This window comes from Urocitellus parryii, chromosome 14 (assembly GCF_045843805.1).
Source record: "Urocitellus parryii isolate mUroPar1 chromosome 14, mUroPar1.hap1, whole genome shotgun sequence".
NCBI lineage: Eukaryota > Metazoa > Chordata > Mammalia > Rodentia > Sciuridae > Urocitellus > Urocitellus parryii.
In genome coordinates, this window is record NC_135544.1 from 4,314,880 (window position 1) to 4,329,881 (window position 15,002).

General features: G+C 40.0%; 1 protein-coding gene across 2 annotated transcripts in view; it reads left to right on the forward strand.

Annotated features, from left to right (window-relative positions):
- The window catches only part of Nrg1 (neuregulin 1), a 987,318-nt gene that overhangs the window by 766,859 nt on the left and 205,457 nt on the right, over positions 1–15,002 (forward strand). Inside the window, exon 1 of one of the 2 annotated variants that reach the window (XM_026409439.2) lies at positions 10,448–10,547. The exons of the other annotated variant lie outside the window; for it this stretch is intronic. Within the exon in view, the coding sequence (XP_026265224.2) occupies positions 10,448–10,547 (100 nt within the window). Of the gene's footprint in view, positions 1–10,447; positions 10,548–15,002 lie in introns of those variants that run through there. 2 annotated transcript variants of the gene reach the window in all.

Consider the following 15,002-nt stretch of genomic DNA (forward strand, 5'->3'; position numbering starts at 1 on the left):
GACCTGATACACGAGATATTATAATCCTAACTCACAGATGATGAAACAGCAGTGAAGTGGCTGAGTCAGAATTCAGAGCTCTGTCTGATTCATTGGCACTGTCTTGAGTACAGTCTTGTCTTTGTCAGGTTTTAGTCCAGGCCTGTGGCAGAGACAATGACCCTCTGAGGCCCATAGGAGATTTGGGCAGAGACCTGGATGGTCGATGGGCCACAGGGTTCTAGGTACCCTTTAGAGATGGAGGCTATCTCAAGCAATCAAAAAAATATCAACTATATGAAGGAACTCTTCTTCCAGAGTTACAATTGCATGTTTCAAAAATCAAGATCAAAGCTACATGTCATAAAGTTAATTTTATTTATGGAGGAATTTACAAATAACGGCTTACTAGAATGTTTCAATATCTTATTATGATTATTCATGAGTAATAGGTGTTACTGTTAAAACAGTTTTTTTATGATGAGGAAATAAGGCATAGAGTGCTAAACAAAGGGGGTAATATAGATTTTAGTAAATGCAAATGAGGTGGTAGAAATCACTAGCCTTTTTCTAGAACCCTGCAAAATGTAACTTAGGTTGAACAAATCAATTAAGATGTAGCTCATACAGCTGCAGAACTTGGAAAAGTTGGAGTCACATCATGAATGCCTAGTTTCAGTTAGAGTAAAAAGTTAAATTTGGAAACTGTTGCCTGAATCACTATGAAATTGAATTAAATGTGAATTGTAATATAATTCATTATAATACACACATGTTGGGTGTGTCCTTTAAGGAGATACAGAGATGATTCCTTGAGGCATCATTACTGCCTAACAGGGAGACACTCTGGAAAACATATAATTACAACAACACAGGTGCTAAACCAAAGATATGTAAGGAAAGCATATTCAGCAAAAATTTGTTCTGTTTGGGAACATCAGGAAAAAAAAAATAGAAAAGGTGAGTTTTTAGTTGGTTCTAGAAGGAAGTGTAGAAGTCTACCAGGCAGAAAAGGGAAGAAAATTCTAGGGAGAAGACAAACAGAGAGGAAGTTAGGTAAGAGAATATATACTTTGATGTGCAGGGTATACCAGATGCATAGGGAAGGTAGATAAAAGAGGCTGATTATTCATGCAGCAGGAAGATTGGAAGGGGTCTGCCAGTCCTTTGTAGTGACATTTCAACTTTATAGCATCAGGAATCCAATGGAGACATTATGAGAAGGAATGACAAGATAATAACTTGTATTTAAGAAGATTAACTCTGGAGGCAAGAGGAAGAATAGCTGAGTATGAAGACTGAAACTGTAATGGTAAAATGAGAACTTAACAAATCCAGTCAAAGAATGATAAAGAGGACCCACACAAGGGAAGAATCAAAGGGGTGAGAGTAAAAACTACTTCAGAGGTGAATGTGCTGACATTGGGGTCCCCGAGTGGTTGGACTGAGGGAAGGAAAAGAAGATGGAAGAACAAAAATGAAGGATAACACCTAGTTTGTGATTTTGAGCTGAGCTGAACTTTTAGTTTTGGGGACAGGGTTGGGAATTAATCAACTCTATTTGGGACATGTTTAATTTGAGGGAGTTACAAATAAAGGCTTGGAGTTCAGACAAAATTTAGAGCAGTAGATACACATTTGTGAATTATCCACATTTGAGTAAGTGGCAGTGAATCTCAGTTCAACTGAAAGAATTTTCCAGGTCTGGATATAATTGCTTTATGGGATCCCAGAGACTTCAGTAAACCTGCCACCAAAGATCAGTCACGAACACTAATCCAAACATACCCTTAGACACTCATTTGAATATCTCTGGCCTGGGACCACTCCCAGAATTTCTCTGGACCCCAGTGAATTCCATAAACTTTATAAAGACCCCAGCAGAGACCAGAGCTCCCTACTCCATTTAAATTAGGTGGTGGTTTCCATCTTGTACCTATGGGGAAGCATTGGAACAAACCCAGTCTCTATGATTAAGCAGCAAAGACAATATTTTCCATAAGAATGTAATCTTCTGCATGGTTGGTCACCAGTTATTTTTTGGACATTCATTTGGTTTCTGTCAAGTTAGCTAATTATCCTGCTAAGTCATCTTTAAAAGATAGCTTGCCTTTCATAAGTTGTTAATACTTGTGAAATTCTTTTCCCAAATGAATGAGAATTGAAAGACACACATATTTTTTTTTAACACACATGCACACGATTTCTCTAACATATAGCTTGTTGAAAGTTGGTTTGTTGCAGAGCATAAAGCTGACTTCTAGGCCTCGATCCAGGGGTGGAGATGGCTGAAACATTCCACAGAGAACTTCACTCTTGGCTCTCAGCTTGAAACTAAAAATTCCTAGTCAAGTTAGATATATGAAGCATTGGGCTCTGTCATGGGGAGGAACTGAACAAAAGGAGGGCAGTTTTCATAAGGATTTAGCAAGGAAGTTACAAAGAATAATGTGGGAAAGAAGAGGAAAAATAATTGTCACATTATTGCATGACTGGGCCAGGTACAGAATATTGTGGGTCAACATTTCATCCCATGCAGCCCAGCAATCATGATGACATTATGAAGTAATTTCCTATATACTATAATCTGTTTTGGAAATGCCTTTTACCAGGTGTCTCTTATGGAACAAACAGAGAAAAGAGTTGACCTGCTAAATTACTCTCACTGTTCAAATATTTGACATATTAATTCATCAGTCATGACATTTAATTTATATTTTAGCATCATTAGAAATGTAATAGGGTTGAATCTTTTCACAATAATGAAGAAAGTGTGTTTGAAAGGAACTAAGATGGTAACCTTGCACAGGATCATGCGGGTTGTCTGTTCAAAGGCTATTGAAGCATCTGATCTCTCCTGATATAGTAAATGCTCACAGAATCTGAGCCCCAAGTGTGCATGAAGAAATCCCTTTGTATGTCCTGTATGAGTATGGATGATGAGAAGACAGCAAAATATTGAAGGAATTAAGTCTGAACTCCAAGTGAGTTCTGAGGTGGCTCTGAGTGTAGCTCAGTGCTTATATGAGGACATAGCATTGGTCTGTGGAGTGAAAAATAATCTTATAGAGAGAAGAACTTTATACATCATGCCCAGGATAAGAAGGAATTTTTACCCTGTTAACAATGCCATCCTTGGAGTTTTACATCTATTTTCACAGCTAGAACTTCCTTGCTAAAACTCAGCTGCCTTTTGGCTTTCTCTGACCCCTCAAAAAGAATCCAAGGGAGGAAATGAAGACAATAAATGTAATCTTCAGGTGAAACTTGCAGAGGCAATTTGAGAGAAAAATGAATTTTTTGCAGGTTTCTGGTGGCACACACCTGTAACCCCAGCAACTCTGGAGGCTGAGGCAGGAGGATCACAAGTTCATCCTCAGCCTCAGCAATTTAGCAAGACCTTGCCTCAAAATAAAAAATAGAAAGGACTGGAATGTAGCTCAGTGGTGTAGCATATCTGGGTTTGCTCCCCAGTGAGAGAGAGAGAGAGAGAGAGAGAGAGAGAGAGAGAGAGAGAGAGAGGAGAGAAGAAAACATTTCCTTGACATTTTATCATTGTATGAATGTTACTGCATCAATCCTTAGAGAAACCATTGAGAGATTGTAACTATGAGTAAAAAAAAGCATGTATATTCAGGTACTGGGAATCCAGGGGTGCTCTATCACTGAGCTGCATCCCCAGCTTCTTTTAAGAACTCCCTAAATTTCTGAGGCTGGCTTTAAACTTGTGATCCTCCTGCCTCATCCTCCCAAGTTTCTAGGAATACAGGTAGACACCACCATGTCTGGCTAAAATTTTTATTTTGTATAATTATTCTTCAAAAGGCGTAAATATACTTTGTATACAACCAGAGATATGAAAAAAAAATATTCTCTATATGTGGAATAAGAATTGTAATACATTCCACTGTCATATATAAATTTAAAAACTAATTAGAAAAAAAATGCTTATTTTAACAAAAGTTACCTCAAAATGTCATGCCTAGTATTACAGTCATAACTATCACTTAAAAATCTAATCAAATAAACCTAAATACACAACACATACATGTACACATTTTAATCTTAATGCTTATGAAAATCACTCTATTGATCTTCATTTTAATCACTAATTAACAAAATGTACGCATTGGCTAAGATGAGACAGGCATAGTGGTAGACATAAAATTGCCCAAGAAATGGTCTTTTCTTCAAGAAGATTCATATCCAGTGGAAAGAGATTATGTAAAAAATATTCATCAATATAAGCACATAATTACAAATTGGGAGAAATGTTATGAAGGAGATGAAAAAGTGTGATGGGAGATTTAAAAAAAAAAACAGTTTAAATTTGAAAGGTGATGTAAAGCTTTCCCAAGAAAACAACATTATTTTTGGCCTGAACGATAAGTGGCATTTGGCAAAGTGTGGGAATTGTGGGAAAATTCAGGCACGGGAAACACCAGGTGTAAAGGCAGTGAGATGGGGAAGAATGGCAGGCTTTTCAGGTAGGTGACAAGGAGGCTTCTGTGTATGAAGCACAGAGAGACAAGGCTGAAGTTAGGCACAGCTTAGCTCTGCAAGGGCCTTGGATACAGTTCTGGGAAGCACAGAGTGAGTCGGTTTGATTTGCATTTCAAATACTCCTCTGACCTCTGAATGTGGAAAATAATCAGTAGAAAGTTCTACCAATAGTCAAAGCAAAGAAAGGATGAAGGCTTGGATTTGGGTAGAATTTAGTGAAGAAGGATAAAACTGGAGATGGGTTTGCTGAAGAAAAGGAGGTAGCAAAATGATTATCAGAGTAGGTTACCAGTAGTAGATGGATTTAAAAAAAATGGTAATATCAGAACCGGGATTTTTATATTCGTTCTATTCTATTTAAATTCATTCTAACCAAAAGTATTTAGTGGTTAGTAGATGCAAAGTACAGTGCTAGGAATTCTAATGGATAACAGTGAGAAAAGTGGATTATCGGATATATAATCTCTGCCTTATGTATGCTCACATTCAGATACAATATTTCTCATTTCCAATAGAATGAGTAAAGGTAACTACATAACCCTCTACACACACACACACACACACACACACACACACACACAAACATATTCATAGGGGAATATATCTATGTATATATATGTATATATAAATTTGAGATTTTTCCTTCACATATATATCTGAAATAAGGTTGTTCTGCAAGGGTATCAAGGGAGATAAAAGATAAAACCAGTGTGGTCAGGAAGAATAACTGAAAAGGTGAGTGGGAAGGTATTATAAGAAATTAAGGTATTTTCAAAACCTATTGGCCTAAATATCTATCTTATTACAAATTTGATTTATGATATGAGTCAATTTGCCAAATAGTGCTCCCCCTAAAAAGAAATAAAACTGAAATTAAGAATTAGTAATTGACTGTATTATCTATATTTTAATTTACGATATCAATCATGAAGTAATCTTCTCACTAATAATGACAAAGATAATAGAAATCATTGGTGTATAATAAACTTTAAAATCACACAAGCAGAAAAGCATAAACATAGATTTATTTTAAATGTTGTTTGGTATTTGGATTCTAAACTCACCATTCTGTTATGAAATTGACTCTCTCCACAGCAGACAAAGTAGAGTTAATTAGTAATTTTTGTTGTTTGCTAAAAGTAATAGATCACACCATTACTAGTTTTGCCCTTTAGCTGGTCAGAAACACTTTGCTTAACACATTTAACTTGCAGGTTGATTCTCAGAGTCTAAACATACAGAACAAGTACTAATCTGTGAATTACTAAGGCTCTTTTTATTTTCTCCCTTACAGGATAGTCAATTCAGTTTTTCCTTTTTGTAGGGTGTGGCACTGGGAACCCAGGGGTGCTCTACCACTGATCTACATTCCCAGCCCCTTTTAAGATGGGGTCTCCCTAAGTTGCAGATGCTGGCCTTGAACTTGCAATCCTCCTGCCTCTTGCCTCCTGCGTCCCTAGGATTACAAGTGTGCACCACTCCACCAGTGCTCCATTCCTTGTGATTGTTTGTTAATGTCTCCTACTGGCAGTGATAGTACTAGCTAATCTCTAAGATAGTATTAGCTAATCTCTAAGATAGTATTAACTAATCTCTAAGATAGTGTATAATCATCATCCTGTAGCCTTACTACAGTTCTTGCAGATGATAGAATATGCTTGAAATTTGTAGAGGTGAATTCATCTTGAAGGTAATGAAACTACAAGGCCTCTCATTTATAAGGGCTCTTGCATTTTCTTGTACCTGAATTTGTATAATTTGTTGCTGCAGTTTGAATCCAAGACTGTTCATGTGCTAAGCAGGTGGCATTGGACTGATTAGGCTAGGGAGCCTAAATTTGTATTTCTAATGTTGTACTCATTGCCTTTTAAAAGGCCCCTCAAATTTTATGAGCTCCAGAAAACCTACACAGTTCTGCTTTTTATAACATATTGTAATACTTAGTTTGTTTTTATGTCTTTCTCATAATTTTTAGCTTCATGATAAACGGAGTAATATTTTATTTCTGTTTTGGCACTGTCCGCCTCTTCATTCCATAAATGCTTGTTAAACAAATGAATCATATTCATTTGGTGGTTGTTTCAGTTGGTGTTGACTCTGGTGAGATTTTCTTTGCCTTCATGCATCTTCATTAATATCAACTTTGTCACAAAGTTATTTAAAAAGTTACTTCATTTAAAAAAGTTGTTAACTATTTGCAGAATTCTAAGTTAAATTCTCATTACTGTAAATATGCATAGTATTTTTCAAAAATGCACTTTATGTTCACTTAATAATCTTCTTTTGTATGATTTTTTTTCTGTTTTAAAAATTTTGTTGGAGTAGTCCCAAAAGGGAATTACCGAAAGAGTATATTCAACCAGCTTTATAGATTGTAAGAGTACTTCTAAAAGTGAAGCCGAGCCAAAGAAATGTAATGGTACATGATTGCACTTCTTTTAAGCTGTCATTTTATATAAGATCTACATTTTGCCTTTCTTCTCAAGGTGCTTATTTATAATTTGCTTCTTTTTTTTTCAGATGACATATGTTGACAGGTTGACATGTTAGTCGAGAGCTGATATGTCTTATATGATACAAGTTCTAAGAGCTGAACAATACCCAACAAATTAATAAAATTAAACCATGAAGATATGTTGTTATTTCTACCGTATGCAATTGTGGTTCATATTTTACATTTTTTAAAAGCAAAAAATTCTTCTTCTTTTCTCTGTCCCTCTGTCCTATCAGTTCCAAGGATTTGTGAAAATGCCAAATAAATTCATTTGCCACTTACTGACCACAGAGATGGATAATTTAAGGACAATTTTAAACTCTAGATAAATCTCACAAATATTTTAACTATCAAATAAATTGACTTTAATTTTGTTATCCTTTTGCTGGTTGTAAATATGTAATAAAATCAATTCCTGAGAAATTAACATGAAATAAGTATTCTTTAGAATAAAGACATGTTTAAACAATGTAATAGTAGAAAAAAAAATTGGACTTTTCTGTAATTTCCTGGCAATTCAGATGCAATTGACCACCAAAATAGACTCCAGAATCTGGGCATAGTTCTAGGAAGCAGCCCTGTCATTCAACTGCCAGTTTACTGTCTTCTTTACAGTTCCTTCAACAATTATCATTGTAATATTTGTCTTTCCACCCCTCTTTCTGCCATATCAAACCAATGAAAAGTAACTATTGAACATTAATTTATATTCACTTTCCTTTATTCATATTCATTCATACCCCAGTCCTAAAATTTCTATAGGAATACTGGTGGGTGCCGTATTTTATTTTAAAGGTAATGAAACATCAGTTTTCTTTTGCACGATCATTTCTGTTTAGGTTTGGAAGATTGTCAGCTATCTTCAGGTTCATTCAAATAGAAAATCATCACAAAATTATACACTTTTCCATTATGCTCATGTGAAAATTATTATGAAATGAGAATTAATAAGCTTTTTTTGTGAAGAAAAATAGCTAGACCCTCTCCTCCCCAAATCACTGAATTATATTATTTTCATGGAGATGGGTTTTACTACTAGCTTTCTATTTTATGTGAGGAAATCTTAAGTTTATTTGCTTTTAGTTTCAAAATACATTGAAGTCCTTAAATTCCAAAAGAGTATGTTTGATAACATGTGGCTGGTGTACACCAAACCCTTACACTGTGTCACATCCTTGAGATAAAGTCTCTTTGAAAGGACTCCTATGTTCTGAATTTTGTTGTCCCTTCTTGCTGAGCAGTGGCCCCTCCTGGGAAAGCAGAGTTATTTCACCCAATATTCAGAGTCCACCATACACTGGACTCTGTGGAATATTACAGGACCATTGACACATATCCATAATGTATTCTTTGGTTCTGCTGTTTCTGGGGCAAAGTGAAATTTGTATTTGGTGTTTGTTGGAAAGCTGTCAGAGGATATCAAACGTTTTAAAAGTAAAGAACCATGGCAATATTGCTATCATATTTTAATAATTAAGCCCACCCCAACAGAGTTTGGTTCTTATTCCAATGCAAAGTAGAGTAGAATAAAATCACTCTTATTTTAAGACAATTTTAAAATGAACTTTTTGCCTCTCTCCCTTCCCACCTACATATCAAGGAGGCACCGGTATTTCACCTCTACTTATAAGGTGGCAATTAGAGAATCCAGAGAAGGCTGTAGGGAGGCAATGGTTCAGTTAGCTTTAATCCCAGAGAAGGAAAAACAGGAGCAAGCCCCTTTGAAAGTGGAATAGTAGATGTTGAGCAGGGATTGTTCATGTTTACCACTTCCTTATCATCACAGCGCCAGAGTAGGTCACTGTCAATGAACAGTCTAAGACAGTCTTAGTCACAGCGGTGGTGTAGCATTCAATATTTTCTTTACGTGGAGACTTGTTCTGGATCATTCCCCAGTGAGGATTACTATGGTCTTTAGGTTTTGCCCTTTTCAGGGGAGTGCCAATGCTTTCTGGGTTTTAAGGTCTTCAGAATTCTCCACCAGAGGGAGGACAAGGGAACTAGTAGGTTTCACGTGCAGTTCTGAGAAAAGTTTGTACCTGAGAAAACTAGCACTGATGAATTAAGGATCTCCTAATCTGATCTGTTCCTTCTACCGCTCCTTTCTTGCTCTCCTACACAGCGGAACGAACTCACTCCTGGCTATTGTAGTCATTTTAATTATTGTCCATTGTGCTTTGAGTCGTAGCTTATCAAATTTTTTAAAAATTAAATTGTAGTAAGCATTACAACTTATGACACCCCTTTTAGAAAAACCCAGATTTTTCCTGTTTGTTTTGTATTTGAGGAAAAAGTGAAGATGAAAATTCTAACACACCCATTTTTAAGTACTTGAAGGCAGAACATTCTCAAGTTGCAGATACAAAGTGCCGACAGATCGTCCTAGTGGTTCCTGGAGCCCTTCCGGTCTTACCTTAAACTCCCTTCCTCAAAGAGTTTACCTTTGCGCTACGCAAGAGGGAAGCTTCATTAATATGAAAAAAAAAAAAAAAAGGAATAAACTCTGAACTTTTCTGGAAAAAAATACTAAACGTTTTCAGCCCTTACAAGGGCTGCAGAACCTTCGTTTAGGGGACAGGTGTCAGAGTTGCAAACTTTTTCCTCCAACATCTTTCTTCACTTTAAAGCGATCGGACCAGCTCGGAGGCCACTGCCTACCCGCGGAGGAAAGCCAGGAGCGAGAGCCCCGGGTCCCATCTTTGAACGTCCCGGGCCCTTCGGCTCGGCGCCAGCAGCCGCGGTGGCGGTCGCAGATCCGCGCAGCTTCCAGCGACCCCTGTCGGGGGTTCCCGGCAGCCGCTCTGCGCGCCGCCCCCTCCCCCTCCCGCCCCGCCTGGCCCGGCTCGGAGGAAAGGGACTGCGCCCGGGAGCGCCGAGCCCAGGCTCCTCCCGGTGGCGTGTCCGCGCCTCGGGGTGGGGGTGTGGTGGGGAAGAGGGAGGGGGCGAGGCAAGGGGAGGGTGAAAAGGAGGCGCCAGCCTCCAACCTGCGGGGCGGGAGGTGGGTAGCTGTGGGGCAATTGAAAAAGAGCCGGAGAGGAGTTCCCCCAAACTTGTCGGAACTCCGGGCTAGCACCAGGGCAGGAGAGGAGCGGGCGGCGGCTGCCGGGCGATGGGAATGCGGGCGGGACGGTGAACGCTCTCCAGGTTCTGGCTGCGAGGTCGCGGAGAGAGGCCACGACGGGAGTCGCCAGCCGCGGGACCCAGGGCCACCGGTGCAGTCCCGAGAGCGAGGGCGACGACTTGACCGAGAGACCGTCAGTTCCAGGTGGCTGAGGACCGCACGCCGCGTCCGCGCTGCTCCCCGCAGGCAACAGGAGACCCCCCTGCGCAGCGCGAGCGCCGAAGCCCGGTCGTTCGCTTTCCCCTGGAGGGACAAACTTTCCCCTAACCGATTCAAACCCTTGGACCAAACTTGTCGCGCGTCGCCTTCGCCAGGAGCAGTACGCGCACTGCGCTCACTTCACCGGAGAGATGTCCGAGCGCAAAGAAGGCAGAGGCAAGGGGAAGGGCAAGAAGAAGGACCGGGGCTCCAGCAAGAAACCCGCGCCCGCGGAGGGCGACCGGAGCCCAGGTGAGTGCTCAGCCCCGGCCCAGCCATCCTTCTCTTTGGGTGCTGTGGCCTCTCCCCCTCGCGTCCGCCTGAGCAATGTGCTCCTGGCTCTGCCTCCGTGGTGTCCGCTGAGTTGGCTGGTGCTCTCGCTCCTAGGGGTTGCCCTTCACCTGGGCACCCACGCCCTGAGCTTTGCACGGGGGGGGGGGGGGGGCGACAGTCCCGGCTTGTACCCTCCCGGACTTTGCGGAGGTGCTGTGCTCCCTGGCACAGCCTTCCACCAGCTCCTCAGCCGCTGAGCCCAACCCTGGAGGGGGACCGGCGTGCGGGAGCGGAGGCTGGGTGCGCGCGTGCCCTGGCGCCGAAGGGCTTTGCGTGGGCCCGGTCTGCCCTCTAGCGAGAAAAGTGGGAACCGGCCGCGGGAACGGAGAGCCTGGTCGCCTCTGCGAGTGCCTGGCTACGGGGTGGTCGAGAAAGGGACCGCGTGGGCAACTCAGCGTCGGTGTAGAGTTTTGGGCTGAGAGGAAGCGATGTAGAGTCGCAGCGTGTGCGCACGTTCCCCTAGATTCACTTCTACAGTAGGGAAACTCAGAGCAGCTGGGAGGGATTCCTAAAGGTTAGCGAAGCAGATAAAATTCAGCCCAGTGCCAGGAATCAGGTCAGCTCCAAATAAGTTTTACAAACTTTAGCGCCGCACTTCTGTTTTACAGGACGATCTTGACAAACGTGGTTAATTGACGTTCTCAAGAGGTATCAGAAAGCAACAGTTTACCTAAATTTTTCAATCCAGTTATTTACTGGTTGTATATAGAATGAAATAGCAATTAAAGCATTCGAGAAACAAATCTTCTATTTGTCAGGATACAACATGAATGACAGAGTTACCTTAGATATACCCAAGAAAGGCTAATGCTTTAGACATCGCCTTGGACAGAAGAGACATCCGGAACAAATCCTTGTTTATAAGTGATCAAGTGAAGGAGATGCTTAAAGGGCTGGGGGGTGGGGGAGTGAGGGATGAGAGTTGAGGTTTGGTTTCTGTCTCTGCAATTCCCAATTGTTGCTTTATCTGGGTCCTAAGTCACTTAGAGCATACCTCCAGCATACATTTTATGAAGTACTTCTGAAGAATCAATTCAATGGCACTTGGTAATATTGTGGCTAAAGAAGATAAACAAATATTTTTCTGTTCCTTGCAGGAAGAAAACAAACCAGATTTGCCTAGTGTTCTCATTGGAATTACTGATAGCATTTCAGGACCTGGGTTATTGGCAGAGACCTTAAGCAGGGTTTTGAGCAAAACAGAAATTGAACAGAGAGTAATTGTTTAGCCACTGACGGACCATTCATTCGTGTGCATGCTTCTAAAATAAGACACTGCTGATCAGATTCACCTTAATTACTGCTCATTAGCCCTCTTGAGGGGAGATTGAAATTTTCCATACTTTTACCCTATTTTGGAGATACAGTAGAGCAGTTTATTGAACATAGTATGAAATGTGGAGCCAGTTTGGCAGCTTCTGTAAATACTCTCTCTCCTAAGGTCATCATGATCACTGAGAGATCTTAGACCTAATCCACACTGTAAAATTGTAGAGTTATTTGGGGGTTTCTTATCCCATTTGTGGTGTTTCTGTCTGTTCATGCATTGCCTTCAGATGTTTCTGTGGGCCTTTTAGATGGACTCATGAAATAAAGAGGGACAATGGCCGGAAGTCGCATACCTTTCAGGAGACAAGTTTACATTTTATCAAGGGCTCACAGCAGAAGGACCACAACATCAACATTGCAGACAAGCCAGTGGCTCTGTGGAGGAGAGATTTGGGGGGAACCAATCACTTTGTGCCCTGCAGATCTTATCTACTAGGTAGGCAGCTGTTCTGTGATTACCTGATATTCTCTCTTGATATAGAGTTCTAGAACTTCTTTGGTGGCTCTGATTCTGCTTTCCAAGCAGTTGTGATTCCTTCCAAACCGATCTTTGAGTGACATTCTCCCCATTTGTTTCCCTCCCAAATTGGGATAAACTTGTCACTTGGCTAGTTTTTAGTACATTGTCTGTCCTGTCATGTAGTAATCATTTTTTTGGGGGGGGGGACTTTTTATCCCCTTCAAGGACAAATTGCACTTGTTAAACTAGATAGGTATGTTTATTCTTCATTTGATTTGAAAAGAATGATCTATTTGAAACCAGCTTTAGGTAGAAGCATGTGGCATTGAATGGAATCTTTGGAATCTGTGTTCTTTTCCTTGTCATTTCCCTTATAATGGGCAACTGCCTGTGTATTTTTTTTTTTAATCCTAGGAGAATAGATGACTGATAGCTAATAATTGTGAAAGAACCCACACACTTTCTTAATCTGTGTTACGCTCTTTTGGTCTGAGTCATCCTCAAAGTAATGACCTCTTGATGCTATAACTACTGTGTTTATCCTTGCCATGCCAGCCCAAATCAGGACTTAGGAGGACAACCATATCTTGAATTGCTCTTGTATCAGTTCCCTTCAATTCCAAGTTTCACTCCTTCCTTAAAACAGCCACTGAAGCTATACGTCCTTGGTGATTCATTTGCAATGGCCAAGTGTCTCTTTGGATGTTCTTATAGCATTGCTTCATGACAGTCCAGGGAGATATAACACTGAGGAAACTCATCCACTCAGCCCCTCTGTGTACAATATTATATGCATGGGCATAAACACATCTGTTGGAGGGGAAAAAAGCTTCTTTAACTTTCATATGACATGTGTGGCTGATATGCAACACATATATGGATGTGTTTCATAGCATCTGCATTTTTATACTGAATGTTGAGTTGCACACTATCGGGGTTGCAGATGTTCAGCATATTTATCTGTTCCATAATAATGGCTCTAATAGGTCCTGAGCCCTTGGGGTCATTGATTCCTCCTTGCTCAAAATTTAGCAACCTCAGCATAGCCCTGGGTTTTGTATCAGATCCATATGCCAAGAGTCCTATAACATCCTGAGCTTCCTGCATGTAGTACCTCCCAGATCCTGCTTCTTCATATTGATTGAATTGGCTCCTCAAAGCTTTTCTTTAGAAACCTAAATCACAAAAGCAATTTCTTTTTTTTTTTTCCAATTAGTATTTGACTATAAGCTCCTTTTATGATTCTCTGTTTGCTGATATGTTTTTCATAGTCTCTGCAAAGGATATTTTTGTTATCTTTTAAATGACCAGGAATAAAGAAAGTCATTATCATGCCTAGCCCAGTTTAAAAACTATTGCGTTACTTCATGCCTGGCAGAAGGGGCATTTGTGAGTACAGGTGGTGGAAAAATTGAGAAACTTAGTATCCCAGATGGGTAGAAGCAGGCTGTGTGCTCCCTGAATGACATCACTTACCTGTTTCCTTAACTAAGTGGCTCCACAGGCTGAAGTACTTGTAAACATTCTTGGATATTAAGTGCCCTGTCACTAACAGGGCAGCCTGTGTTTACAGAATGGTAGGAATGTCCAGTGATCTGTTTCAACCTGGTTTCCTGTAACCTTATATAATTATTAAGAACATTAAAGATTATTTTACAGGATGAAATAGTACTTATTAAGAACTAAAATAGCAGAAAGAATGGGAGAAACTTGGATGCTAATGTCATATATGAAAAATGATATTGATGAAAGTTGGAAGAAAAAATAGAATATGTAAAATCAGAAAATATTGGACCCACATTTAAACAGTACCTTAACTGAATATTTTCCTGTTTGAACATAAGGGAGCTTCTGTTAATTGAATTCTTACCATGTTCCACATAGTATAGCACAGGCAAGGGGTATTGTAGCACTTGACCTGTGGAAAATACACAAGAGCCTCAATATTAGGCAACAAGAGGGAAGAAGGCCTTGTTATTAGCTCTCTAGCCAGATCTCCTGGGTTTAAATCGTAGCTCAGCAGCTTCTTAACTTCAGAGCCATGGGAAAGTTACTTAATCTTTCTGTGCCTAAGTTTCCTCTTTTGTGTGTGAAATGGGGATAATAATAGCATTATCATTATCATGAGGACATTGCAAAGTGTAAACAAGATAACCCATGGAAAGCATGCTGAACATTGTCCATCGTGTGATAAGTGCCTACTAAATCTAAGTTCTTCTTATAAAATTACTTCAAGTATGAACTGCCTGTGTCTTTGCACAGATATTTGATAGAATTTTCAAAATTTACCTTTTATGGTAAAAAAAATCCTATGCTGACCTTAGATTAGTGTAGGTATAAATATTAAATATGAACTACCTGAAAAGATAGAGGAAAGTGGACCAGCATGTCAGATTCCATAACTGCATGTATGTATTATGAAAACAGTGCTGAACTCAATATAAATATTGAAAATACAGTGAGGTACAACTTAACTTTATCCCCGGCAGAAAAATGTTGAGGTTTCAACCTATGAGAAGATTTTGAAATGTGATTCCTTTTCTGGCAACACTTAGAGCTGATGCTTAAATCTCTCTTTGTTGTCT